Consider the following 27,394-nt stretch of genomic DNA (forward strand, 5'->3'; position numbering starts at 1 on the left):
ATGCATAGGATTATCTATGAATATAAATCTTCTGCCTACAGAGCACAAGACATTATAGCTTAACAACTGTGACTGGACTGACTCTTCCTCGAGGCCCACTGGTCGCCCAAAGAGCATCTCCAGAAAGCATTCAAGGAGTCCCTGACTGCCTTGGTGGATATACAGCTGGTTGGCCAGCAGTGAGAAGCCGTGGTTCTTCAGGAATTTCTCTTTCTGCTCCTTGAGGGCCCGGGTGAAATAGGCATCCAGCAGCTGGGACAGAGGGGGCGAGAATGTTATGAGACATACAGCAAAGAACAGGCCACTTAGACACTCGTACTGTTCTCTTTGGCTGTTTTAATAGTCACAAAAGAGATGTTTTCTGCTGGTCTTCAGGCACAGGTGGACAAACTTTCAACAAAGAGAACAGGCTTGCTTAGTTTATCATATAGACTCGCTTGTCTGCGTTAAAAGGCATCAAATCTCATAAACCAGCACCTCTAAAACAGTAATTCATCTACATATCCCTTTTTTTTTTTGTCTGTAGAGAAATACAAAATGAAACCTCTCGGGAAATGTTTTCTTTCTGGTTGATCAGTCTGCAAGCTTATGGTTATTTGACTTGATGCAATTGAGTACACAGTTTCTTTTGTCCTGTCTACTCTGACATTAATGTTGCTCGACAGTTTCATTCTCTGCAAGCAGCTTGAGAGAGAAGTGTTCACCAGAAGCATAAAATGTAAAACAAATGTGTGAACATGAGTCTTGGGAATGGTAATGAGCAAAACAATCTTACTTCAAGTAACACCATAGTGGCATCTTAGGCGCAGTAAAACTGGTGCAAAAAGTATGCGGGACCGACCTTCATGACTCCCTGCTGGATGAGAGGTGATGAGTGGTTGACAAGGACAATAAGAGCCTCTGGCTGTATGAGTTTGTCCATCACATCCTCAAGCATGAGATCAGGCAACAGAAGCAGGACACCCCTCAGTAGATCATAGAGTCCACAGCAGATCAACACCAGGCAGTCCTCCGTACTGGACCTGAGAAACACAGACTTAAGTGCTGAATCACTGTGTGTGTGTGTGTGTGTGTGTGTGTGTGTGTGGGGGGACGACTATCTAATCTAATAAACTTAGATTTCAATTTAATATTAGATTTTTTTCAAATATTAATTCAAATTAACATGTGTGAGAATCATAAAAATCAAACACAAAATTGGGGTTACAATGACTAACTCTCTCATTTTTTTTTGTTTTTTTTAAATGAGTTTAAGTCCGCAGCGGACAGGGAGGAGAAAAAAAAAAAAAAAAAACAGAACAGAACAGAACAGAACCTATTTATCGTGGAGAAGCTGTGGTCAAGGTATTTACTTATTTATGTATTTTTTTATTATGTAAAACAATAAAATCCATGTAGGCATAAAATAAGTTACATTTAAATACATTTTGAAAAGAGAAAGTCAGCTGTGAAAGCTCAGGTGTGAAATGGGCTGAACTAATTAATGTTGCCAACCAATATCAGTTAAAACATACCAAGTACATTTTCTTGATACCCAGTGATATGGTCAGGCACACAAAAGGGCACTATGTCAGCGTACCTGTCATTGGAGTCAGTCTTGCTATGGGCTCTTTCGTAGCCAGGCGAGTACGTGTAGCTCTCCCAGTCTTCAGGCATGGAGCCTCGGTCAGCCGCAGTGGGCCATCGTCCAATCGCCAATGAGCCGTTTGGTGCTGGGAAGGCCAGGCCCAGACTGGCCAGGTTGCTGTGGCTCCTCTGAAAGGAGTGGATACCTTTCAGACTGTCAGGGCGGCGCGGCGCCTCATCACTGACCCAGTCAAACCTATCCTCAGACTCTGCCACCCCCACGCTTCCATCTGCCAGACTGTCCACTTCCACTGCTTCGTCCCGCTCCTCCTCCACGCTGATGGAGGGCGTGCGAAGGCCTCCTCCCTCACTGATGTCTTTAGAGTCACAGATTGTCTTGGCTGATTCGCAGCTGCTCAGGAGCTGCTCGTCACCTCCGCCCTTCTTGAGTGTTTCTGTGCTGCCCCGTGCCTGCTGAGTGGCGAGGGAGACCCCGTTACCTTCACCTGCCTCGTTTGAGCTGCCGTGCCGAGGTGTAAGCAGAGGGGAGGAGGATGGAGAAGGAGCCATGCTGGGCAGACGTAACGACTGCTCATCACCTCCATGTTCAGGAAGAGGTGTGTGGAGATAGCCTGGGAAACACAATAAATTATTCAGCTTTTATAAAAGATTCTACTTTTTATGACTGATGGCTGACCTGTGCATGCAGGTGCAATATGTGACAACAGCAGTGGCAATAGTGACTGATAAAGCTGATAAGGTGATGAGTAACAAAGCAGATGCTTTACTGTTTATTGCCAAAATTGTGTGTTTGATTATAGTGAGAGAGAAAAACCAAATATCTCTTGTCAGCAGAGTTAATGCAGGAAATGTCACCTGTTTTTTATTTCTGGAGTTCATCTTTTTGTTCCAAAGCATCTGAGCCAATTCTCTTTTATTCACACTGCCATTTCCCAAAGATAAAGTATTTTAAAAGAAAAACAAAGGAATTAAATTCAAAAAGCATTATAAAGACAAAAGAGGCTTATAACTCTAAAACTGAGGGAACAATACAAGATTTAAACAAGAAAAGAGGCAAAGCGAGAATGATATAGAGGCTGTATAAATAAGAATGGTTCAATGAGAGCAACTGTTGTGAGCAGTAGTTAGATTAAATGTTTTCAAAGGTAACAAGTCGAGGAAGACGGGAGGGACTTTCACAAGCATATTAAATGACCTTATGCTCATACATCAGCTTTTTCCCAGAAATAACGATGTTTACATTAGGTACTTAAAATAAAACTCTATTGACTGTAATTCATCAAAAAGAGAAAACAAGGCTGATACAGCACTGAACACAGTAAACCAATATTTGTTGTCAGTGGCGCATGCACTCATAAAAGAACTGCTGATCTTTCCCTTGATATTGTCATTCCAAGCAACAAACTGAAGTTTTGTATTTAATTATCTTCAGTGGCTTTGGTGCAGGGAGCGCTTCAAGGTCAGCGTAATGATGTTAAAGCGGCTGTACCTTCATGGGGAGCCTCGGTGAAGACAGTTGGGGAGAGTGACAGCACAGAGCTGCTGGCAGACTTTCCTCCGCTGTTCGAGTGTCTCAGGTACATAATGGACTGCACCTTCTCCTGGTAGAGCTTCCCGTCTGACAAACAGAGACATCAAAAGAACTCAGTGCATTATTTTAATGGCACTTTGATACAGAGGTGCTGCTTTCTAATGTGCGGTTTCCTCACCTATGTGCAGGGAGAAGTAGAAGCTCGATGGAGTGTGGCAGACATAGGTGTTAGTGGGTGGGTGGACTGCCAGCAGGAAGTTGTAGATCAGTTTGAGCAAGTCCATGTCCGGAGGTGACCCGAGTACCTCCTGGATGATTTTGACGAATGACAGACAGACATCCTGCGGGATGGCAGTCAGATGCTCGTCCCGATGCTCCTTAAGACAAACAAACTGTGGTTACGAACAGCCTCTGAGGTGAGGAAGGACATCGTGACAGATACCTCACCTGTAACACCTGGCAGGTGAGCAGGAAGCGATGTACGACTTCAGCCTTGAGGAACTGATGGATGTTGAAGACCTGATGAGGGTGGTGCACCCTGATGAGGATTTCTAAGGCAGCAAGAAGGGTTTCCCACACTCCACACTGACAGAAACAACACAAGCAGCAGATGAAAAAAAGAGGCAGAATTAGTTCATGGATTTGAGCACCCTAATCAAAGTAAGGCTGCGTTGCACAGAATGCTAAACTTTAGGGACTCATTATTGTTCCATCTTGGATTTTTCAGTGTTTACTTTTTCAATATATTAAAATTTGGGTGGAAAAAATATGAAAAACACACTTTGCAAGGTAAACACTTCAGTTTACCCATTTGTTGTTTACCCAGACAGGCTGTGTATTTTTTAAGGTTTTCTGCTCCAAATTCATTGTTTGTCAGGACATTCAATTTAAATTAGTTTTTGTGAAGGATGATATTTATGTGCTTGTAACTGAGAGGTGTATGAAACCATTACTAGCTCATCATTATATGATGATGTTTTGAACTCTCTGCCTTTCATTGCAATCTAGCAGACCTTGGGAGAAACACTGGATTCAGTAATGACATCTGTGCATTTAACTCTAGACGATAGAACTGAAGTAGCAGGATTTTCTTTTATTACTTTTGTCTATTACTTTATTTCCACGTCTCAATGGAAAACATCTAATTATGTAGTTTCAGCATGTACTTGGCTTGAAGGTTAAATTATTTAAGACTGTATTTTTTTGTATTTGAGTTTACCTCAGCCTTTGCCCAGATTTTCCAGTCCAACAGGACATCTGAGAGAAGCCTGATGTCCTGCACCACAGCAATGGACTCTGTGTCCAAACGAAACTGCCCATCGTCCCCCAGGATGAGAATGGGTCCACTGCAACAACCATCCAGCAGAGTCTACAAAGACAATATGGCCACACATCAGCCACCACATCAGAAATAAAGCCACTTTACTAACTTCCAGAGAGCTGTTCACTCTCAACAGACACATACCTCAACATATCAATGATCAAAATCACTCCAGAAACTAACCTACAGTGCAGAACTCCAGTCAGGGTCAAAATCAATAATTCATCCATGACATTTTTTTGGAGTGCTTATCACTCTCTCAAAACTAATACCATTTACTTCCAGAGAAGCCCCAATTGTATTGATCCAAGTCAATCATTTGTGACCAGCTTCACTGCAGTGGTCATAAATCTTGCAGTCCTTTGGGTCCTCTGGTAGTCTGAGGTAAGACAGAAGCCTGCAGTCTTCCACAGTTAGTTACATTATTTATTGTCTGGCAAGTGACTTCAGTTACAGCCAAATGGAAGGATTCCTTAAATCACATTCATTGATTTTACTGACTCTGAAACAGTGTGAACGAAAAAGTACAAGTAAACTAAAATACAATCACTGTAACACAGCAAGTATCTTTTCACAAAGCAATGTTTGTGAGTGTTTCTTACACTTCTTTACTTTATTTGAGCTATACAATTCAGCATGTGGAAGCCTAAAGTGAAGAAAACAATCAGGGCTGCTGTGTGACTCTGCAAGAGCTCAGTGTTTCATCAAGTTGGACAGAATTCATTTCAGCACACAGCCATCACACAGCTCAATTACAGACACAGCCAGAGGGTCAAGTAACAGCAGGGTCACCATCACTGATGCAGAGACGCACCGGAGTGTTGGGCTGGATCAGATTCATGATGAAAACAGGCGCACAAACATATGTTTTACTGCAGACATCAGGAGAGGTTGTTGAAACAGAAGAAGGCGAAGAGCTCAAGGTGTGACTCACTTTCAGCATGTGATATCCCACAATGCATTTGGATTTTATGAGGACCTGGTGGATCATAGAGTAACCATGGTAACAGTCAATCTCGTGGATGCGGTGCTGGTTAAACTTGGAAAGAGACAGCAGCACCTGCAGGGCCAGAGCCTGAGTCTTCTCACAGTCACTCAGCTCCACCGTCTGGATGCCGAGAGCCCCGAGATGAGGGATGAAAAGAAAACAGATGACAAAAGGAAAAAAAGAAAAGAAAAAGAGCTGAATGTGTGACCGTTAACAATGTGGGTGTTCTCACATTACTCCACACACTTCCAGCCACTGTAACTGTGCTCACAAAAGCACAGCCATGCACAAATATTTCTTTTATATTAAACTTGAACTCTCTCTCCCTGCTCAGAATATCTGACTAAACTCCACAAATACAACAATAACTGAGACTCCTTATCTGTGACTTGTGACTCTTCACCTTTATTGAAGATATAAATCGCCCCACCTGTGCAAAGAGGAAGACAAAATTTCCTGTTCCTCCGATCTTGTGCAGGACGCTCTGCAGGCCTTGTGTTTCAGTTGGGAGCAGGGCCCTGAGGGCGCCGGGCTCCAGGGAGACACTTTGTACGTCTTTTGAGCTGAAGGGCCGCTGGGTAACCACTGTCTTGGCCTGACCCTTCAGTCGAATTACGGGCTCATAGATAGTGTAGACTCTGGGGCTGCTCGGGGCATACACTACTGCCAAGCTCTCCTGTGCAGACACACAGTGCAGACAATTAAATGCCATCTTGTAACATAATTCTAATATTAGGCACAATGTATGCCTCAAAGCCTCTAGAAGTGATTAATACCTGTACTTCACCTGGTCAGAGTATAAGAGAAGCTATATAAATGTGGAAGGACATCATTTTTCTTGTGCAATTCCTTTTTTTTTTTTTTTTTTTTTTTTTTTTTTAAATCAGCTGAGGTTTTATCAACAGAGCTATTAGCATTTAATAGGAGCAAAAACTATTTTCAGTCTCACTAAAATAGCTTCAGCTTAATTGTAATAGCTTTTTCCATCTGGCAAAATTTACTTTCTAACATTCTGTATCATTAATGACAGCTAATTGGAACAGCACATTACTCATGCACTGTGAAATGAAACAGTAAATGAGATATAGGAGAGATTTGCTATGCCTACAGAGCACCTGAATCACAGAGTACAATTACAGGGTTTAACACCAGCATCATTCATTGTGTTTTAGCACAAATCTCCAAAAATATTAAGCAACATGCACAACAAACCAATAATTCAGATATTTCATGTTTTATAAGTGCATATTGTGTGTTTGCGACGCACCACTAAAGCTGTTGTGTCCACATCCTTGTTCTTCATCAGAATCTCTCGTACATGCTCGCACTTCAGCCCTTCCTGAGTGACAAACTTGGAAAATGTCCCATTGGGCTTGCCATATTTGCAGGGCATGATGGAGGTGAGGTCAGGTCCGCTGGTGTACAAGTACAAGGCCTCCTCAGTTTCTATTCTAGACCCTGAAACATAAAGAGGCATATAAATTAACACAAGTTTCCAAATATATCTCGCTGACTTCTCTCAGAAATTTCTGACTTTCTGAATCTTTCACAGGAATCCAGAAAATGAATTGTGAAACATGCCAGATGAACCCAGAATCAGACCGATGAATGAATGATATATATAACTTCATCAATAACCCAATAACATATGATGTGGTGCAAATTGAACCCCTGAAGGCACCTGGGTGGAATTTGATATTTTATTTCACTGTCTTACAGCCTTTCTTTTTTTCAGGAAGAAACTGCTCCCCATAATGAATTTCAAAAACAGCTGAGAGGCTGACGTTTGTAGAGGTGGGAATCTTTTACTACCTCAGGATTTGATTCATAATGATTTCTGTTTCAATCTATAGGTGTGCAAAGGATCCTCATGATGGCTCCAGAGAGTAGACTAGACCAGACGAGACACTGACACCCCCTAAAAAGACTAGAACAGACCACTGCAGAGCCTAGAGACTGGACCCCTCCATAGAAAGACTGGAGGGGAAAAAAAACTAAACAAAAAAAAAAAAAAACAAAAACAAAAACAAATAATGAATATGGGAACGGAATTTGGGAAAAAAGAAAACAGACTTTATAGGACTCGAGGTAAAAATCTAAATAAGTCCAAATCTTTGCCTTCAACAAGGACAGTCGAATCTGTCTTTATTGTAGTTTCCACCTTTTTTTGGTGCTTACTGCATATGTTTCAGAACCGGCTCTGTGGTGATGTCAGGACGCCCCGCATACAAAATGGAGGATTTGAAACGGAAAAAGTTTTATTTCTATTTTTTTTTTTTTTTTTTAAATCGATTTTGGGACATTTTAAATCAATTCTGAATCGTAGTAAATGAGAATCGTGATTCTTATATGAATCGATTTTTTGGCACACCCTTACTAGTTTGGGTTCATAGGTTGGGATTGTCCAAACACAAGCCATTCACAGCCAATTAGAGGCAACAAGAGAACTACCAGCCACAGCCTTTTATATCCACCAGACTTAAAACATTTCAAATATACCTGCGGCATAAGCCAGGTGGTGCCCTCTGCCGTACCACCAGAGAGCACCACAGATGTATACATGTGGATGTAGGGTAACATGGTAAGTGTCTGACTTAATGTCTAATGGGGCATTAAGGATTTAACAGGAGTCCTACCGTTAAAAAGAAGCACAGTGCCCATGCTCCAGCGCCCACCCTGCTTCAACAGCTCCTCACAGGATGGTGTGCAGTGGCCCAACATGCAGAAGGTTTTATTGCTGTCAGATGATAAACTTGACTTTCTGGGTAACGTGTAGTCCAAGGAAACCTCACATTTCCTAAAGAGGAGAATTCTGTTAAATTTAAGTTATATTTACCAATCTAACAGGTTTAGTGTTGCCATTACACCCGTTCCTCACCTGATTCCACACATCCAAACAACCACTCGGCCATGAATGTTTTTCTTGCCCTCAGGCTGCTGGTTGTAAGTGAGGCCGAGGTGCTGCCACTGGCCCGGCTGGAGCAGTCCCTCACCTGAGTCTGCCTGGGCCAGCAGCCCTGCTTTAATCTCGTCATTTGGGTCTATACAAACTCTAAAGGAAGAGCACATTGCAATACTTCAAGGTTAATAAACTACAGAGACTTAAAATGTAGAAAGCCATTCTTCACAGTCTTTGAGGATGCAATCTAAAATGGAGCTCACCTGAATGTGAGAGAGCCTGTAGAGAAGTCTGCCCACACTTGAAGCATCAGTGCCTTGGAGCCCATGGACAGAATATGAATGAGGCCTTCTTCTACTAACCTTGTCCCAGCCAGAGAGGAGCCCTGATGCGACTCAGGAGGGTTACTTTCTTCTGGAAAACAATGAGAGATCTCAGAGGAAGTTCATTTTATGGGCATGTGACATGAGAGGATCTTGGTGAAGGATGAGTTTTTTTACCTTTGTCTTTTCCCTTGTCCTTCTCGCCCTGCTCTGACACCCTCAGCCACATAGAGGCACTGAAGCCACTGGCCATGTGGGGCCAGCAGTTCTGCCCTACTAGGGGCAAGTGAAGAGGAGCGATGTGCCAGGGGGAGGAACGGAGGTGGCACGGTCGGTACTCTGTATCCCCGTCTCTGCGCCCGGGAGACAGTTTGCCCTTCAAAAGAAGACCAACACTTTTGCCCCCAACAGCACCATTTTGTCGTGAGCCAGGAGACAAGCCTCCTGGCGTCGAGGATCCAAGGAATATTGGAAAAGTCAGGAAGTGAAGAGGATCGATATTCACGTTGGCTTCAACAACTTGTAGGATCCCATTCAGTAAAATCCCCTGAAAAAGTCAGTTGAGAAGGAGAGCTTTTTTGGTTTGCCACATTAAGAAAACTGATATCCACAGTTTTATTGCTGTAACTGTGAGGTTCATCTAAAATGGAAAAGCTAAAACTGCAATAACCTTGTGTGTCTGGAAAAATAAGCAATAAACTGGCTGTACATAATGAAGCAGAGTGCTGCACAAGACACTGCTTGTAAAAAAATAAATGCACATTTTATGTAGCAGAGCAAAAACAGCAGCATAATCATATGTGGTCACCGATCTTTAGAAGATAGAGAGCACAGGTCGTACGTCATTGTGTTCACATGGTTAAAAATACTCTGCTTCTACCCTCTGCAAACCTATTTCTTGGGAGACAGGTTATTGATGATGTCTGCGGCTGGAGTTGAATTAAACACAGGCCTGTGGTAATAGTTTGAAGCATCACATCTGTTCCACACTCACTAGCGTTTTGTACAGAATGAAGTGGACCCAAAGAAGCATTAGGTCTTTTGAAAAAATGAAGAAGCTGGAAGTTGAAGGACAGTAACAGGAAATAAAAAAGATGTGCGGACACCGAAGCAAGCTATCAGTGTCAACGCCCTGAACATAAGCTAACAGCTAACATTGTTGAGTGATTGATAGGGTTTGCTATTTACAGTAGGTGGGGTTTTCTCCAGGAAGAGACGAATCAATAGAGCCAGTTCCTCCGCTGTGATTCGCTGGCTCACCATGGCAACCAGAAGCTCCACGAGCACAGTCTGACAATCTGAATGTATATCAATGAAGAGCATATTACACAAACAGTTCTCATTCACCGGGGCATGCACCAGAAGATAGCTTCGTTATCAATGAGAAACATCTCTGACGAAAGCTAAACAAGAAAGAGAACGACATTAGATACAAATGCTTGACAGATATGAGTGCATACTAAAATCTGTTGCATACAAATTGTTCTAAAGTGTTAAAATAAACTACAGTTATTGTAGTTTATGTCTTATACATAAGACACCACTTAAAATGTGAGGAAAATGTCAAGTAAAACAAATTTGTCATTTGTAAAAGATAATAAAATTGAATAAAATTGTCTATTTCGTGTTTTCAGTGTTGATAATATATTGAAATACCAGCTGAGGTAAATACAAACTGGATAAAATATGTCCACAAATAAAAAAAAAAACAGGGTCCCTAAGGACCCTGTCGAAATGTCAGTAGCAGAGGAAAAAAGTACATCTGAGGAACACAGCAAACGAAGTCTTCACAGTTTTTGTTTTTTTTTCCCCTCACCCCAAGATGTCACACATGGACAATATCCAACAGTGTCAGATAAACCAAAAAGAAGCCAGAAGGAATAACAAACCTGTAAAAGAAGAGTCTGTTTGGCTGAGCATGTTGTGGAAGCCAGACAGAATGGTTTTGACTCCTCCCTGTGAAGACGAGAAAAGAGGCTAGTCATATTCTTCACAGCACAGTCAAGGGGAAAAGGAAGACAAATATAAACTAGTCAGTCAGCTAAGAGGAGTACACAAAAAGGAAAGAGTGGTCAATCTGACCTGATCATAAAGCAAGGCAGCATTACGGGAATTGGCATGTACTGCATCCAGCAAACTGTGAAAAACATGACTCAGGACTTCCAGGTCTGGGGAGCCAGTGGCAAGAAGCTGCAGCTCCATGATGCAGATCTCCGGGAACAGCAGTAAGCCCCGCCCAGGCCCGTCCGCCATCACCGAAAACCCGTGCAGCTCGGCAGACTCCACCTTCACTCCTGAAAGAGCAACCACAAGGACAAGATCTGAGACACAACAAGAGACTCACACATGGTCATGGACGATTCACAGGCATCCCAGCCTCAGCTCCAACCCTCCATCTTGGTGGCAGCTCATAAAAAAAAAATTATCCTCAGTCTTGTGCTGAGCCTCAGAGCAGCATGGGAGTCCCCTCATGATTTACAGGAGAGCAGCCCAGCTTCTGGGACCTCCTATCATTAATATAGCTCTCTCTCCCTCTACACAACTAAACCATTTTCCTCATTTAATATACTCACACACTCAAACACATAGTGCTTTGAGTAAATCCTAACTGAAAGACATATGGCAAATGTCACCACTGTCTCCTTTAATTCTATTTGCATAAAATGTAAATCCTGATGTTTGCTCAGAGGTTGAATTGCATGTCAGCAAGCACAGTGTTTTTTTTTTTTTAAAAGAGAGGTTACCTTTCAATCTGAAACAATTTCAATTAATGTCTGCTCATAGGCAGTATAAGTGCATACAAAAAATGTTAGGCATAGTTAAACACATAGGAAATGCAGACTTTATTAAAAAAAAAAAAAAAATTAAGAATAATGTGATGTCATGCATGGGATTGTGACGAGCAGGTAGTTGGAGTCAGAAAACCTTAATTTGGCCACAAAGAGGAAAAGTCTGGGGGAAAAAGAGGCATTTCCTACTTGACCAGAAAGTTCAGTGTGATGAGAAGAGAAGACAGAGAATTGTAACTGCTTTAAAAAAAAAAAAAAAATTCTTGTTAGCGCATTTATTTGTCTAACATGACGTCAGTATCAAGGATTGTCTATTTAACAGGACCCAAGAGCTTTTCAAAAAGTTGGAAGGCTCAATTTGATGGGCACTTAAAGTCACAAGATTCAGCTCATGAGCCTGCAGGGTGCAGTTGCCTACAGCTGTAAAAAGTAAAACAATGACTCCATTCTGAGGGGATAAAAAAGTAGAATATAATCAAGCCACGTTCTTAACCTGTGAGACCAGAGTGGGGAAGCAGAGCTGATACAAGAGCTTGTTGTGAGTCAGTTGAAAAAAATGCAGGCTTGTTTCTGCAATGTCATTTGTGTGCAGCAAAAATAAGTCACTTGTTATTGCTAAAGTATGCTCCACATTCAATAAAATGAGGATGTGGTCATTGCATGAAACTAACAGCGATTATCAGCACTTAGCAAATTGGTGAAAAACTATAACGCCATTTAAAAGAAAATATTCCAGTAAATGCAAAAACACACAAACTTATACATATATAATAATTATATAATCATAAAAGTGGAAGAAAAAACGTTTCCCACGGCTTAAAATCTGAAAGTTTCAAAGTTGAGACCAATACATGAACTCTCAATTCATCAAGATTAGTCTGTTGACATTTATCACCAGCAATAACAACCGGTGGATGACAAGGACTATGTAAAGCAAACATGATTTACAGTGTTTTTAAAATAACCCCAGGGAGGTAAAAAGGGTGAAAAATTAATCTGCAGTGAAAAGTCAAAGCACTTAAAGTAAAGCACAAATAATGTTAAACCTATCTATGCTACTATTGAGGGGGTGTGTAGAGTCAAATTGGAGTAGAAAAGTGAGAGAGAGAGAGAGAGAGAGAGAGTGTGTGTGAGAGAGAAGAGAGAGAGAAAGAGAGAGAGAGAGAGAGAGAGAGAGAGAGAGAAAGAGAGAGAGAGAGAGAGAGAGAGAGAGAGAGAGAGAAAGAGAGAGAGAGAGAGAGAGAGAGAGAGAGAGAGAGAGAGAGAGAGAGAGAGAGAGAGAGAGAGAGAGAGAGAGAGAGGGAGAGAGAGAGAGAGAGAGAGAGAGAGAGAGTGTGAGTTAATAACTGTGGACCTACCCTCCTCCTGCTTGGCCATATCCTCAGGATTGCTTTCGCTGTCAGCGTCGTAGCCCTCCTCCTCCCCCGGGGGCTTGACGCAGCTCTGCCCTTCGTCCACCTCCTCAGACAGATAGTCTGCTGGGGCCACCCCCTCCACCAACACCTGGAGCTGCAGACAGTCAGAGCATGAGAGGGAAAGAGGGAGACAGGGTGAGGGAGAGCGAGAGAGAGCCAGAGAGAGACATAGGAGGAGAGGGAAAAAGTCGGTCCAAACATGTCCACTGCATATATGAGAAGACCGAGATCAGAGGCTGGACAACTGTCAAGCGGTTAGTGAGATAACAATCATTTCACAAGCTTACCCAATCCTGTTCAATTAGAAAAAAAAACAAAAACAAAAAGACAATCCTCAACAAAAAGGAACGCTAAAACAAACTAAGCATGACAAACAGCGGTCTTACCACTAATGTGGCATATAAATTGCCAACAAAATGTTTTCAAGTCATGTGGAGAAGAAAAAGAAAGTTCAAGATTTTGATCATGAGACAAATATCAGCTGACTTGCGCAGCACACACACCCCAGTTCTTTGACGTGAACAGTCAGTTATCATAGGTGTACACACACACACACACACAAACAAGTAAACAGCTCTTTTCTGTTCAAAGGACCGCGTTAGTGTAATACACACCAATGTTCCTTTCAACATTAAACTTGGAAGCTTTCATATTCAATTGTAGGGGATGTAAACATTTCAAAGAACAGCCCTGCAGTGGACAAAATTGGTGGTGGAAGACTAATCTTGAGGCTTCGCAGCACATACTTGCAATGGTTAAGTAAGCATCACATAGCACAGTGCTCACAGAGAAAGAACTAAGCTCTTAGGAAATAGGTAAATCTATTATATAAAAAGCCAAATCCTCCTCTGTTGGAACAGGCTTAGTCAGGCAGGCATTTTAAGATGTGTGGAAAACACATCTAAGACCTAGACGGGAGGGACCCACTACCAGACAGGAAGTCATTTTACAGAGGACGGCCAGATGATCATATTTTTGCAAAGTATTATTTCTTCTATATTCCTCTTTATTTCTGGAACAATTAAAACACTTACACATCTGTTCCTAACTACATTCGGTGTTGATAATCTTTCATTAATGTAGCCTGCAGCGATAAAGTCACTGTTGAGGAAGCAGAAGTTCCTGTGAGGTGACACTTTTCTGTCCCATTCGTCTCGTCTTTGTTGTGAGATATTGTCATGAATATAACATCTTATTTCATGTAAGTGCAAACATTTAAAAACATGGCCTCGCAGATTACTGATGAGGCCATGCTCGCATCCACTTTACGCTTTAAGCAAGTGCTATCATTATTTTTGTATGCTGTTTTGTTGCACATCAGGGTGATAACAGCTGCTTAGCAACGTTGTGTGAGTGGCCACACACTGCAGCCCTGAGACTTGATGATGCTTGGATGGAAAATGATTTCCCTTTCATGGTACGCTTGTCTACTGAATAAACACCACTGCTCTTTATATTTTTCCATGGTGTTTGGCTACTTCTGAGCCAACGATGGAGCAGGTCAAAGGACGTGGAAGCTGAACATGAATTCATTTCTTTAAAAAGCAAAAAAAGCAATTGCATAGGGAATAGGATTTCTGCGACATATTGTGTTCAAAAGCAACTTAATTTGAAAATTGTCATTTAACTCATGAATGAATCCCTGTGGTGGAAAGTTGTGCGGACCTTAATTATCTTCCTTAGCAGCATTTTAAAAGGCACAATGCAAGATAAGTTAACAGCGCTGGGGAGCAATGCAACAAAATGTTGTTTGTTACTGGTCACAAAAGCTTTTTTAAATGTATGATCTCCCTTGACTGCTTCTACTTCGCAGCCCTGCCTGAGAGGCAGCTGCAAGCTTATTCTGACTAGTGATGGGAATCTATCTAAAAATACTGAAGAGCAAGGAAAAGGCGTTTGTGAGAAACAGAGAGACTAAGCAAGCATGAAAGTGAAAATAAACTGAATTTCTAATTTGGTCTTCACTTCAGTGCACTTGGTACCAATTTGTTGAGTGTTTTGGGGGCATTTAATGCCTTTAGTTGACAGGAGAGACATTTAAAAAAAGGGAAGGAGTAGGGCATGCTTCTCTTGTGGGCTGCTAACCATGCATGTTGCAGTACATGATTACTTCCTTAAATTTTCAGGCCAAGAGGGATTTGGACAAATAACATTTAAATATTAAGAGTTTCAATTACAAATCATATTATTATTTTATCAATTTGAGTACTATGCTCAGAAGAAATAATAATTATTTGCAGAGACAGGCTTTGCACAGAGCTGATACTGGGATGAACACGGATGGCACCAAGATGCAGACTGCTTGACTGGGTATAAACTGAACTGGCCTCTTGAAACATGAGTTGCTCAAACTTGATAATATAAAAAGGGGATTGAACACTCACAGGTTCTCCAAAGGCAGGACTCACCCTGTCTGGCTTTTCCTCAGGGGGTTCAGGACATGATGATACCTCAGCCAGGGCCACTCTCAGGAGAGAGTCAAAGAGAGGTACAGCAAGGTCAGAGTTCACCATCCCAGAGCGAGAAAGCTGGTCTCTCACCTCAAACAGAGTTTCTTCCACCGAATGGAGCTAGAGATGAAAAGAGGCACAACAGTTTAACTGAGGCCAAGGTAAAAATGCTTATTTTGATGTGATTAGGGATTAGCCGATTGGTGTGATATTAAGTGACGTACCTGAGAGGAAAGCTCCGGCTCTGTCTTCTGCAGAGCTGAGTTGGCGTTGTGTAGGCAAATAGCCAGCAGAGCCTCAAGCAGACGAATGCTCTGCAGTTGCCATTCTTCCTCTAGTTTCTTTGCGGGGTCTTTGGTCTTCCCCTCAGTGCTGATGGTGTCGGCTGAATCATGAGTCTCCTCCAGTCCCTGTGGAGGGACTGCCAGTGTGGACTCAGGGCTGCTTTTTCCTTTAGCATCCCTCTTCTTCTTTGCTTTCCCATCTTTGGTTTTACAGGAAAGTTTCTGAATTACCAAGGCCATGAGGCGCAAGCAGACATCCAGTCCTCCGAGCCTGAAGAACTGCCTCTGAAACAAAGGGCTGGCCAGGTAGATCCACTGACACACTGACCAAACGTCTGCAGCACGACGTACCTGCTCTTTGGACGGCAGAGCCACGCTATCTGGGGACAGGTAAGGCAGCCGACCACCGAGCGGTTCACTCGCTGTACTGTCATAACCTGACGTGTCCTCAGAGTCGTTGGCTGAGTCCCGGTCAGAATCAGCTTCTTTGCTGACACAGAGGAAGGCCACACAGAGGAATAGGTTGATAACATGAAGGTGGGTCTCTGCTCGGGTGCGCCCTGGTCCACGGCCCTGTGCACTCCGGCTCTTATGACGTGGATATGACTCTTTCAGGCCTTCGTAGAACTTGCTGAGGCTCTGCGGGCCTTCTCCAGATCCTCGAGACCCCAGTTCCTCAGCCAGACCTAAGACGGCCTCTCTTTCTTCAGCATCAGCATTCTCCAGCTCCTGAAGCAATCCGTAAACCTGCTGGTGTCCAGCACCAATGATCAGAGTTTCAAACACCTTTAAAGCCAAGGAACGGGTCTGGTCCAGGTAGACAAGCTCTGTCACTTGATTGAGTCCGTTACAACTGATGAAAAGGTCTCGTATCACCCTGTAACAAGATAAAATAAAACAAATATTTATAATAATGACATAGTAACACAAGACACTAAAATCATAGTACAGTGCACTTTAAATGCACTGTACTATGATTTTAATATTTGCTCCAAGAAGAATCTGACAACGCAACTCCAAGCATTTAAATTGTCCTTGAACTCCCAGCAATTAAAATCCAACTTTACAACAAATGAATGAGTGGAAAGTCTGCTGCCAACACACAGTTTCTTTCACTCTTCATCCATCATTTATTTCACTTGCTCCCATCAGGTTGCAGATAAAGGTAATTCCAAAGAACAATGCCACTTTCAATAAGTCAACTTCTTCAAACATGATAAACTGCTTCACATATATAGTGTTTGCTTTGTGATTGCTGACTGTTTCTTTTATTGAGCCACAGCAAAGACAAATTTCGTTATCTGAATATGAATCATTCGTTTCGTTTTCAAGACAAAGCAGAAACTCTACACTTTTAAATTTGTTGACTGCTGATATACAAACACTACAGAGGCTGTGGAGAATAATAAATAGTGTCACCTCTGACTGAAGGTTAAATCGACATTTGGTGAGCAAAACAACACTCTCTGGAGATAAGCTGCCATTAGACATGAGCAAAACAAAAACACATTCATCTCTACATAGCAGTGTCTACCCAGCAGGATAGGACTTAAAACAGATGTTCACTTGAAGCTTTGAGCTCAGTGCATGAAATAGAGAAATGCAATAGATTATTAATTTGCTGATTTTTTTTCTCTAATTCAAACCCTTTTTCCAGCTTTGGTCTGAATTAATGTAAAGTTGATTGATTTAGCCTTTTCAGAACATTTCCTCTTTTCATTAGTGGTGTGCAAGTCCATCAGGGTGACAATTCATTAGCCTGCATATTTAACGCTCTCAACTGAAAAATATGGAGCTCTGTTATGCAGAAAGCTGAAGGAGCAGAGCAAGATGTTCAGACGATGTATAGTTACAGAAGCTTGCTTCATCTTTTAGATTATCTTGCAACAACATTTTTTGTAGTTGCTATGCTTTAAATCGAAGTGTACACTGTCTTAAAGCAATACAGCATTAGTTGACTTTCACATTGACTTTCAAATTTCACACTGCAGCCTCAGCAAAGCTCAAAATGACTAACACACACACACACACACACACACACACACACACACACACACACACACACACACACACACACACACACACACACACACACACAGAGTGTGTGTTACTATTGGACAAAGAGATCATTTCAGTTTAAAAAACAAAACACATTGATTATTTTTATGTTTGGAGAAACTGATGAAAGCTGACTTTTATTTTGACAGTTTGGGAGAAGCCTGAGATGGAAGACTAGGAAAACTAAATATTTCACTTTGGATATTGTGAGAGGCTTTGGATGTGGGTAAACATAGCATCAAATAAATCTTTGGGGAACACACAATTTATCGATAGTAAATCTTTCCTTATTTGCATCTTTACCATTAAATCGTTTCAACCAAAAAAAAAAAAATACACATTCATTTTGGGTCAAAAAAGAAGGCAAAACCTAAATTCTCAAATATGTAAATAGCCCAGCAGATGGAGCTGTATAATATAACCTAATGAAAGTGAGCATCCAAGAGTGCGTAGGTTTGTCATAAGACGAAGAATCAAAACTTCCAGTAAACGTTGTAATTTGGTTGGCGTTGCCCCAGGTTGTACTGGGAGTATGTTTGTTTGTGTTTTTTAATGAATTTTCTGTAAAGTTGTATGAAGTGGGGAAAAAAAGTAATAAAGAGACTTGAAACCTTTCCAGCTACTAAATAGAGACTTTAACTGTTCCAGCTAATGAGGTTTGAGTATAATACAATCCTGCACCTGCTGTCAGTATTAGCTCTTCACTTGACTTGACTCACAGTTCTATTGGTAGGCTGCAATAGAGTACATAACTTGTTTATCATCAATAAATTATTAATGAACGAACAGGGTCTTCAAATGTGTGTTACTGATGCAACCAAATTTGTCAAGTGAGATTTAACCAACTATAAAACAGGTGTAATCATACCTTTTACATAGAGATAATGATTGAAAATTGTTTCCAAGAGTGTCCTTTGAAAATGCTGAGATAAAAAACATCCTGACTGCAGAGACTGAATGTCAATCAAACCTGCACAGACCAGAAAGGCGTACTCTGAATTTCAATAAGAAAACCCATCAGCCCACTGCTGACAGAAGACCTCAAAGCATCCACCCCTTCTTTTTCTATAGCCACAGATCCTGTTTAGGGTCACAAGGGGAAACAACCTATCAGCATGCACTGGGGTGGAGCAGGGATGGAGCTCACAAAAGGTTACCATTAAGAGAGAAAGACATTTAAACATAAAAAGCAGATACTGGCAATTCAGCATTCACTTAACCTTCAAGAGTCTGGGGTGTCTCAAATTAGTATTTTAAGTCTTAACTCAGGGGATTATAACCAAACCTCATGCAAAACATAATTATACACTATTGTACCAGCTCCATTATGTATGCATTTTGTTAAATGTACCCAGAAAGCATAAGCACCTGATTTTGAGAGGTTGCTATCCCATGACAGAGTGACATTAACAGTCAATAATCCTCCATGTCTCACTTATTCACTCAGCCACAAAGCTCTGATAAATTATTGATCAGCATCAATTAGGAATGACCTGGAGAAAAAGATCTAATGACAAGAAGCGTCTTAGTGGATTGAGTTTCTTATTTTGCAGTGGCTGACTATATTTGTTTAAATAGCACAATGCATTTCTCAAAATTTTTTCATAGCAAACACCTGGATTCAGGGCTTAGTTCAAACACAGCAGATTGATGTTTCTGGATATTCAGTCAACTAAAGAACTTTCGGTTAATAATATAAAATCCAAAACAAACTAGGCACAATCCTGAAAAAAAAAAAAAAAAAAGTTGTAAACTAACATAAATTGGCTCACCTGGATTTGAGGAGGGCAGGTAACGTTTGCAGGTATACGAGAAGTATCTCCACAGGCAGACACTGTGTGTGATAACTGCAGACTTGAGTGCAGATGGTGGAAACCCCCAGCTGCTGGGCATGGTGGGCCAGCTCTACCCCTCTCTGCAGCACAGGGTTGAAGATATGTGTGTAGAGCTGCCACTGCACAATAGCATTGCCCCGCAGGGTCAGGTGGCACACATGGCCAGCTATCTGCTGGCTCAGCTGCCAGTCTTCCCCAAACACTAGCTCTTGGTAGGCCTCCAGAGCATTCCACTTCCACAACATGTCCTCTGCTCCCCCTCCACTTGGCAGAATACCCTGGGAGCGGTAGCACAGACTGGTAGCTGTAGGTTCCCCTTGCTGCAGTGTTTCTTCTAGGCCTGGCAGCTGGCTGCTGTCCAGTGTGCAGATGTTACAGGAGGCCAGTTTTGCTTTCTCTGAGGGCTGACCTCCGCCGAGTTGGTCTAGAATCAGTCTACCCAGGACACTGAGAACATGAGACTGGTAAGAACGTAAACCAGGAGCTTGGAAGACATGAAGGAGGGGTCCTACAACTGAGCGCGGGTCCATACAGCAGCAGATTCCGACAGCCTGAACTCCAGCAAGAACCTGCAGAACAGCTGGTCCACTGGGAGAGAGGCGCTGAAGGAGACGCAAACATTGGTGAGCGCAGGCAGCCAGACAACAGCAGCGCTCAGGGTAACGTACCATGTCACTGTCCATCCCTTCTTTGCCATCTCCATCCTCTTCAAAGGGGTTGCGTCGAGCTGCCTGCTTGAAAGCAGAGACTGGCAAACCTGACAGGTCCCTGTGATGATGCAGGAAGTGTGAATATTCACAGCGACGATGACGGCGTCGGGCACACACAGACTGATGCAGCTGTTCGGACTTGGCCTTCTTTACTGCATTGATGATCTTGAAAACTCCTGCGATGAGACCGCGTAGCCTCTCTGAGGCCTCACCTCCCACTTCGGAATCCCTTGCCCTGCCAAGCCCCTCCAGTCGCAGCACTGTAGCCTCAAAGAGCTCCAGGCCACGGTGCTGAACAAATTCATGGATGAGCTCCAGTGCCTGGCTAAAGAAAAAGGGGTTGGGTGTGGAAGCCTGCAGGCAACCCAACAGCACTTGCAGTACTCCCTCTAGAAGTTCTGGCAGCAGTAGCGCTCTGTGGCGATAGCGGGAGAATGAAAAATCATCCTGGACTTCCTGTAGGGTTTTCTTTGGCCGGGGAGCAAATGGGTTCGTCTGTCTGTCCAAGCAGCTCCGGATTTTGAGAGTGGCTCGCAACAAATCTGTCAGGCTGCGTCTAAGGCTGTCCGGGAGGGTTTCACTCTGACTCACATCGACGGACATCAGGTGCAAGATGGTACGTAGTAGCATTCTCTGGACCAGGGCGATGGGCTCTTCAGTCCAGCCTCCAGCAAGCTCTTCTGCCCCTGTTCCACAACCACCCCCTCCCCCTGGACCACAGCAGTCTCCAAACTCAGTTAGGATCTCTGTGAGAGTCGGTACGACACTGACCGCGAGGCCAGGGTTGTGGTTGATGCTCATGTCAAATTTACACACCTTCTCCAGTAGGGAAAGCAATACATGGCAGAGATCAAAGGGTGAGTTTTCCATACGGTTAAATATTGATATTGCAGCTGGGTCTGTCAGCGTTTCGGTATCGGCTGTCTGGGACCCAGGGGCCCAGGGATGTGGGTATGGAGCACTCATGATTTCTGTGGTGGTGGTGGTGGTGGTGGTGCTGGCTGTTGATGTTAACTGGGAGGCCTCTGACCGATGATGCTGACAGCTTACCCTGATGGTGGAACCATGTGATCTTCGACTTCTTGCACCGCCTGGGCCAGCTTTATCTTCGGAATTTGCCTCTGAATCTGAGGTAGAAACCTGGGACTTGCGAGCATCTTTCACAGAGTATCTCTGCGCTGTTCTGCGTGACCTCCGCGACTTCCAGGTGCCGCTGCCGGCGCGGGACCGCTTCCCAGAGTTCTGCTCATCTGTTACAGCTTTTTGTCCTGCTTTGATAGGGACGGCCTTCACCTCCCGGCTAAGGAATACATCCAGTAGAGATGGCAGGGTGAAATCTACGCACACAAAGAGACACATTCCAACCTTATTCTGGATGTACATTTAAACATACAGTACAAAATGCACTTATAGACAGTCACACTTGAAAAACTTATACAATGACTTATTACTGAGACCATCCCTTTAATATCACATTTTAAAATTTTTGACATAATGTTCAAATTTTCAAGCAGCAGATTTAAAATTGTCTTTTGCTTTGTTTTTTTTATTCCAACAATACTCCTCAGGATTATATGAGCTACAAGCTCAGCTCCTTGTCAGCAGCCATAGTCTGCTTGTTAGACATCTTCAGTGAGTATGATTTAATTAAAGGAAAAATGTCTAGGGTCCATGTTAGTGGGAATCAGCAGCCCTGTACTAAATACCGGTGTCAACCTGAGGTTACAGTGCTCTGCAACCACAAGACTTCCTGTAATTGTACAGCACACATTTGTAAGACTAAGAGTTCACAAAGTTGATGGTTATGGTTAAATCTGACTAAGTCATCTAAAAATTACAGTGCTAAGCAAATGAATAGAAGCTATAAATAAAATAAATCCAAATATAATAAAAGCAAACCATTTCCTCAGAAAACAGACAGTCTGTTGAAAGACTGCCAGTACCTATCAGTAATTCTTAAAAAAGAAAAAGAGGAACTAAGAAAACTTGAGGTATTTCTGACCCATGACACGCAGCCTACATTTAATCTGCACAAAGATATTAGTGTTTGCACATCACAGAGAACTGTAATGCATAGCTACTTTTATAAGCATTAAATGTACCACATTAGCTACAGATAATGAGTGAGAAATCACATGCCATTCCAACAAGGCACTGTGAAGTACATACCGCTAACCTCTACATTTGTATGAATATATAGCGGGGTAAGAGTGTTTAGGTACTGACCTGGGGCTTTTTCCTCCTGCACAGGAATCTTCCAGACCAGTGGCAGCAGCGACAGTAGCAAAGTGAGCAGCTCCTCTCGACAAGTCAGCTCCTAAGAGGACACAAAAAAAAAAGGAAAGAAAGAAAAGAAAGAACACAACGCGGTTACCTGGAAATCGTCCCTGACCGTCTCCCTATGGTCACACTCTGCTGTCACATCCAGACACTCCCACTGAGGCACACTCCTATCCATACTTAACACAAATGTCCCTTAAAGAGTCTCACCACTAACAAAGAGAAAAGGTCTACACCTACATCTGAATCTAAACTTTTTCTTACACATTTGTTTCATCCCTGGAGCGAGCTAGTAATTCATTTGTGAGCATTTCGTTTGCTTGTCTGCTGCGCAAGTGGGTCGGAGCAATGTGGCACCCACATGATAACTTTACTTCCAAGACCGAGGGGATCTCGTGTCTAACCAGGGCATTCCTCACAACAGGGAGAGAACCAACCCCTTCATGTGTTAATTAAAAACAATCTACCTGCTCCTTCGTGTGTTAATGAAAAAAAAAAAAAAATTATCAACTTGTTGTGTGTGCAAGACCAACACACAGTATCATGTTTTTACTTTTACAATGGTTCTCAGAAATAATAACTGACATTTGAGTTATTAGTGAGGTAACTCATGAATTAAGATGTGTTTTGATTAGGTGCTACTTTATTAACGTAAATACTGTTGTTTTTTTATACTCTAACCCACTCTAAAACTCTTCATGATGATTTTTTTCCCCCGTGTTCTCCTGCTGTCTCTCACTACAAAACCACTCATAGGAGACATCCACCAACCCCAAATCTGGTTCTGCTTGAGATCCCTGCCTCCCAAAAGGAAATTTTTCTTTGCCCCTGTCTCCAAGTTATTGCTCTTGGTGGGAAATGTTGGGTCTCAGTAATTAATATTAAAAGAAAGTCTAGACATACCCTATTTGGAAAGTGCCTTGGGATAAAGTCTACTGTGGCTTGACAACTTTTTAGGAAGATGTCGCTAAGTATTTGCCCTTTGAATTATTCAGCTCGTGATGTGCTCATGGAAGACAGTGGCCTGACATTTAACACTTAGCCAATTGTTTAAAAAAAAAAAAAAAAAAAAATCAACAAATCTCATGAGGAATCCTTGTTATTTACATAAAGAACATTTTAGTGAGATGGAGCATAGAGACACTGGTTGGCACAGGGTGGGAATATTTAAAACCATGACAGAACAAAACCAAGACAAATTCTACTTTAGAATAATGATTTCAAACCAAATTTTATGAGGCACTTGTTAATATAATAAAGTGTTATCAAGTGTCTGACCCTGACAGTCGCTGCATACTTGACTCCATTCAGGTCACAGCTGACACACACAGCCGGAACTTGTAATAACAGAGATACCCATGAATTCATAAATTTTCAGGTGTGAAAGCTCCTGTTAAAAGAGAAAATACACCAAGTCTCTGTGAAATTATCAATATAAGGTCACGAGGACACTGGCACACATAGTTAAATCTATAATACGTTAAGATCTCATCCCAGAATGCATTTCTTACTCTAGCTCAAGACTTTATGAATACTTCTTCTTCTCAAAAAGACTGCTTGGCATGAAAAGACTCTGCTCAAGATAAAATCCACAGCCTTTTTAAAAGCCTGGTCATTACATTTTATAGAAGGGCAAACAATGGCTGATTGGTTTCTTGACCAAGTGACCACTCTTATACTATCAGTCCACTTCAATGACCTAGACGCACAGTAGTGCTTAGAATTTTGTGGGTATTTAGCTTGTTTATTCACTGATGGTCGACTTTCAATTAAGCTGATTTTACATAATTAGCATCAAATCACTGAGCATCTTGCAAAGCCATAAATTGTTTTATGGCAACAGGTAGAGCTCTGATTACAGGAAATAAAGTCTTCTACTACTACTACTAGTGTCACACTGACCTTTGTATGTGCAGTACTCGACATGTCATGTGAATTATTCTGAATAACAGCATTTCTGAACTTGACCCGAAAACACCCACCAATCAGATCCATACATAAACAAAATGAGCTTTGATACAGAATGGGTTCCAGTTGTGAAGTCTGCAAACCAGTGCATCAGTGTGTAGGCAATGAAAATACTTGGCTGAGTCTTTACAATTGGAAACCTTTACATTTCATGACACAATCTCAACACCATAGTTGTAAAATCCATTTAGAAACAGATTAGCTCTAACATCATCTGTATAATAGGTAAAAATAAATAAAAAAAAATCTACATCAACAGTTAGAAGTATCTTCTTATCAGCATCAAAGCCTTGTGTGCAGCAGCAGCAGCATTTTCTGCAATCAGTCAGACAATCAAATAACATGTGGGCACTGCAGAGCTAATTTCCTCTTAGATATAACCACTCTGAAAATTGTAGTAACACCAGCAGCGGATGTAGAGAGGGAGTGTAAGGCCCAACTCAACAAATCCATAAATGATACGGGTTGTGTGGTGATATTATAACTCAGGTGGAAATGTAGAGATCTACTCATGTCGGTTAAGATATTAATAATAATTAAATTTAAGGGTAAATTTTAACTAATAATAAGCACAATGATTTACTGAAAGCCGCCCTGTTTGTACATGAAGTTTTCATTGCATAACCTTTTTTTTCCCACTACCTTTTATTGCATGGCAGTCTTTAAATATCCCTTTAATCTTACCAGTTAATGTCTCTGGCGTTTACATAATCTCTGTTGCTTTTAGATATGGTCATCATGCTGTGCAAAATCTGTCACAAGTAATCTCACCCCACCAAGAGGAAGTGACAGAGGTCACATAGGCTTATATACAGTAATTGTAATTAGTCATGCTGATATTGAACAGCTGCATGAAAAGGGTTTGATACTTTTAATACCTAAAAGCAACAGCCTTCAGCTCATTGTGAATAATACTGAATACAACTCGTGTATAAGCATTTATAATATAAATTCTAAAGGATTTTGAAACATGTTGGGTTACTGTTGGTTACATAATTGTTATATTGTTGTTTTTTTTTTACCTGGTCAATGATGGAGTCAAGGGTGCTGAGCAACAGGAAGCCCCGCCCCCTGACCAGGTACTCCCCCAGTGCCACCATGTGACTCTCCTCTTCATCTTCCTCCCGTGCTTCTGCTCTCTGGGCCACTGCACTGCATAGCTGATGTACATCAGTCAGGAACTCCCTCGCCAGTGTGTTACTGGCTCCACTCATGTCTGAGCTACAACATAAGACATAAAACATCAGAATTAAATTGTCCACACGACTACACACAACTCACAACTCTTTGAAGGGTTATCAAGCAGTTTTTCAAGAGTAAACTCACACCAGCAGACACCATGAAAGATTGTAAAATTATTTTAATAGACTTTGATAGAAAAGCAGCCCTTTAAAAATCAATGGCACAACATATTGACTTGAGCACAGATATGATTAAAGAAACATTCCTGGGCAGTGAAGGGAAACCAAAACAGATTAATGCAAGCCAGATTGATGTTACTGAAGTAATTCAAAGAAAAAATCTGGAAGTTTAGAGACGTGCAGAGAGCTAAGCCAGTAATACGCTGAAATCTAGCATCTAAGTTGTTCCACCTATGTTTGACACAATAAGAAAACCAACCACCCCTCTAATTATACATGTTGGACTCAAACCTTATAATCTAGACATCACTCCTCTGTGACAGTCAAATGTAAACACACACTTCACACATGCATCCAAGTATTGTTTACAGCACAGGCATCATTTATGGGACAACTTGACATCAATTTGTCCACATTCATGCCCTCTGGACTGGGACAGAGGGTATGAATAACTAATTCCACCAGACTGTAACTGGATACCTTGATGTTCACTTTTACATGTTGACATGCTGCTCTGAACATGTAGATAATGTCAGATAGTAAAAGGGCTAAGATAATTAATAGTTCTACACTAAAAGTCTCATTTCAAAAGAGCATTTACTTCTGACACTTGCCTCTGTAACATAAAACTGTGATCGTCTTACCAAATGTTACTGGACCAAACAGATTCCTTCCAGTCATCTTGTGCTCGCTCTAAGCCTGACTGCAGTTCTGCCAGCTCTATCTGCATACCTCCTCAAACGACTGCTGATTGAATTTTCTGTTCTGCAGCACAAATTCCATTAAATTGGAATTTCAAATGGAAGCTTTCCAGATTCGCAGATCAGCGTATCACATGAAAGCATGTGATGTCACATGGCGAGGGGACTGGCCTTGGGAATCCTGGCAGTCCCTTCGGGCCATGCACAGAACCACTGGGGTCAACTGTCATTCACAGCATGTCTCTGTGTACACGCATTACAACAGCCTGTTTGGGAGAGTTTTTTTTTTTTTGTTTTGTTTTTTTTTTTTAATTAACTTTAATGACCATAAACTCCAAATGCACAATGATTTATTTTAACACTGCTCTTTTTTTATCATTATTATTCCCAATTTCATTTTGGCCCATTGCAAGGTTCTATTCTTAGTTACAATTGAGACTAAAAATTAAAAAAAAATTAATTAATTAAAAAAGTAATACTGGCTGAAAACATAATTCTAAATGGTATTTTCATTAAATTAAGGACAGAATTCTCCTTTTGTTTAGGAATCACTGAGGAGTTTCTACCACATAGACAGTTGGGAGAAAATATTTTTATTTCCAACAAAGGAGTTAAAACACACCAGTGCAAGATATACACCTAAAAAAAAAAAAAAAAGACGTTAATTAAACATGAATTGCCACTTGAAAGTAATACCAAATTCTTTGCACATATTCCCCAAGATCAGCTGCTGCTGTCGACTAGTAGAAAGACACACACTTGGAGGTGGTTATCACAGGAGAGCCAGGCATGAAATGAGCAGATGGGGATTAAAATAGACAATTACCAAAAGGAGGTGAAACCAGAATTTGTTCTACACTGGGGAAAAAAACTGATAAACTATGTAAAGCCCAA

General features: G+C 41.7%; 1 protein-coding gene across 2 annotated transcripts in view; it reads right to left on the reverse strand.

Annotated features, from left to right (window-relative positions):
• Positions 1-27,394, reverse strand: part of lyst (lysosomal trafficking regulator) — a 53,467-nt gene that overhangs the window by 12,695 nt on the left and 13,378 nt on the right. The window contains exons 4-26 of one of the 2 annotated variants that reach the window (XM_029520531.1): positions 25,461-25,659; positions 22,417-22,507; positions 19,418-21,527; positions 15,528-16,464; positions 15,238-15,423; positions 12,797-12,947; positions 10,732-10,943; positions 10,539-10,605; positions 9,838-9,947; positions 8,827-9,196; positions 8,590-8,737; positions 8,306-8,479; positions 8,064-8,224; positions 6,695-6,885; positions 5,858-6,103; positions 5,374-5,547; positions 4,338-4,487; positions 3,566-3,703; positions 3,297-3,495; positions 3,077-3,205; positions 1,580-2,198; positions 842-1,022; positions 83-252 (exon numbers count right to left, since the gene is read on the reverse strand). In XM_029520531.1, the coding sequence (XP_029376391.1) occupies positions 83-252; positions 842-1,022; positions 1,580-2,198; positions 3,077-3,205; positions 3,297-3,495; positions 3,566-3,703; positions 4,338-4,487; positions 5,374-5,547; positions 5,858-6,103; positions 6,695-6,885; positions 8,064-8,224; positions 8,306-8,479; positions 8,590-8,737; positions 8,827-9,196; positions 9,838-9,947; positions 10,539-10,605; positions 10,732-10,943; positions 12,797-12,947; positions 15,238-15,423; positions 15,528-16,464; positions 19,418-21,527; positions 22,417-22,507; positions 25,461-25,659 (7,113 nt within the window). Of the gene's footprint in view, positions 1-82; positions 253-841; positions 1,023-1,579; positions 2,199-3,076; positions 3,206-3,296; positions 3,496-3,565; positions 3,704-4,337; positions 4,488-5,373; positions 5,548-5,857; positions 6,104-6,694; positions 6,886-8,063; positions 8,225-8,305; positions 8,480-8,589; positions 8,741-8,826; positions 9,197-9,837; positions 9,948-10,538; positions 10,606-10,731; positions 10,944-12,796; positions 12,948-15,237; positions 15,424-15,527; positions 16,465-19,417; positions 21,528-22,416; positions 22,508-25,460; positions 25,660-27,394 lie in introns of both variants that reach the window. The other variant, XM_029520530.1, reaches the window with a different exon arrangement.

Source organism: Echeneis naucrates, chromosome 15 (genome assembly GCF_900963305.1).
Source record: "Echeneis naucrates chromosome 15, fEcheNa1.1, whole genome shotgun sequence".
In the NCBI taxonomy this organism is placed as follows: domain Eukaryota; kingdom Metazoa; phylum Chordata; class Actinopteri; order Carangiformes; family Echeneidae; genus Echeneis; species Echeneis naucrates.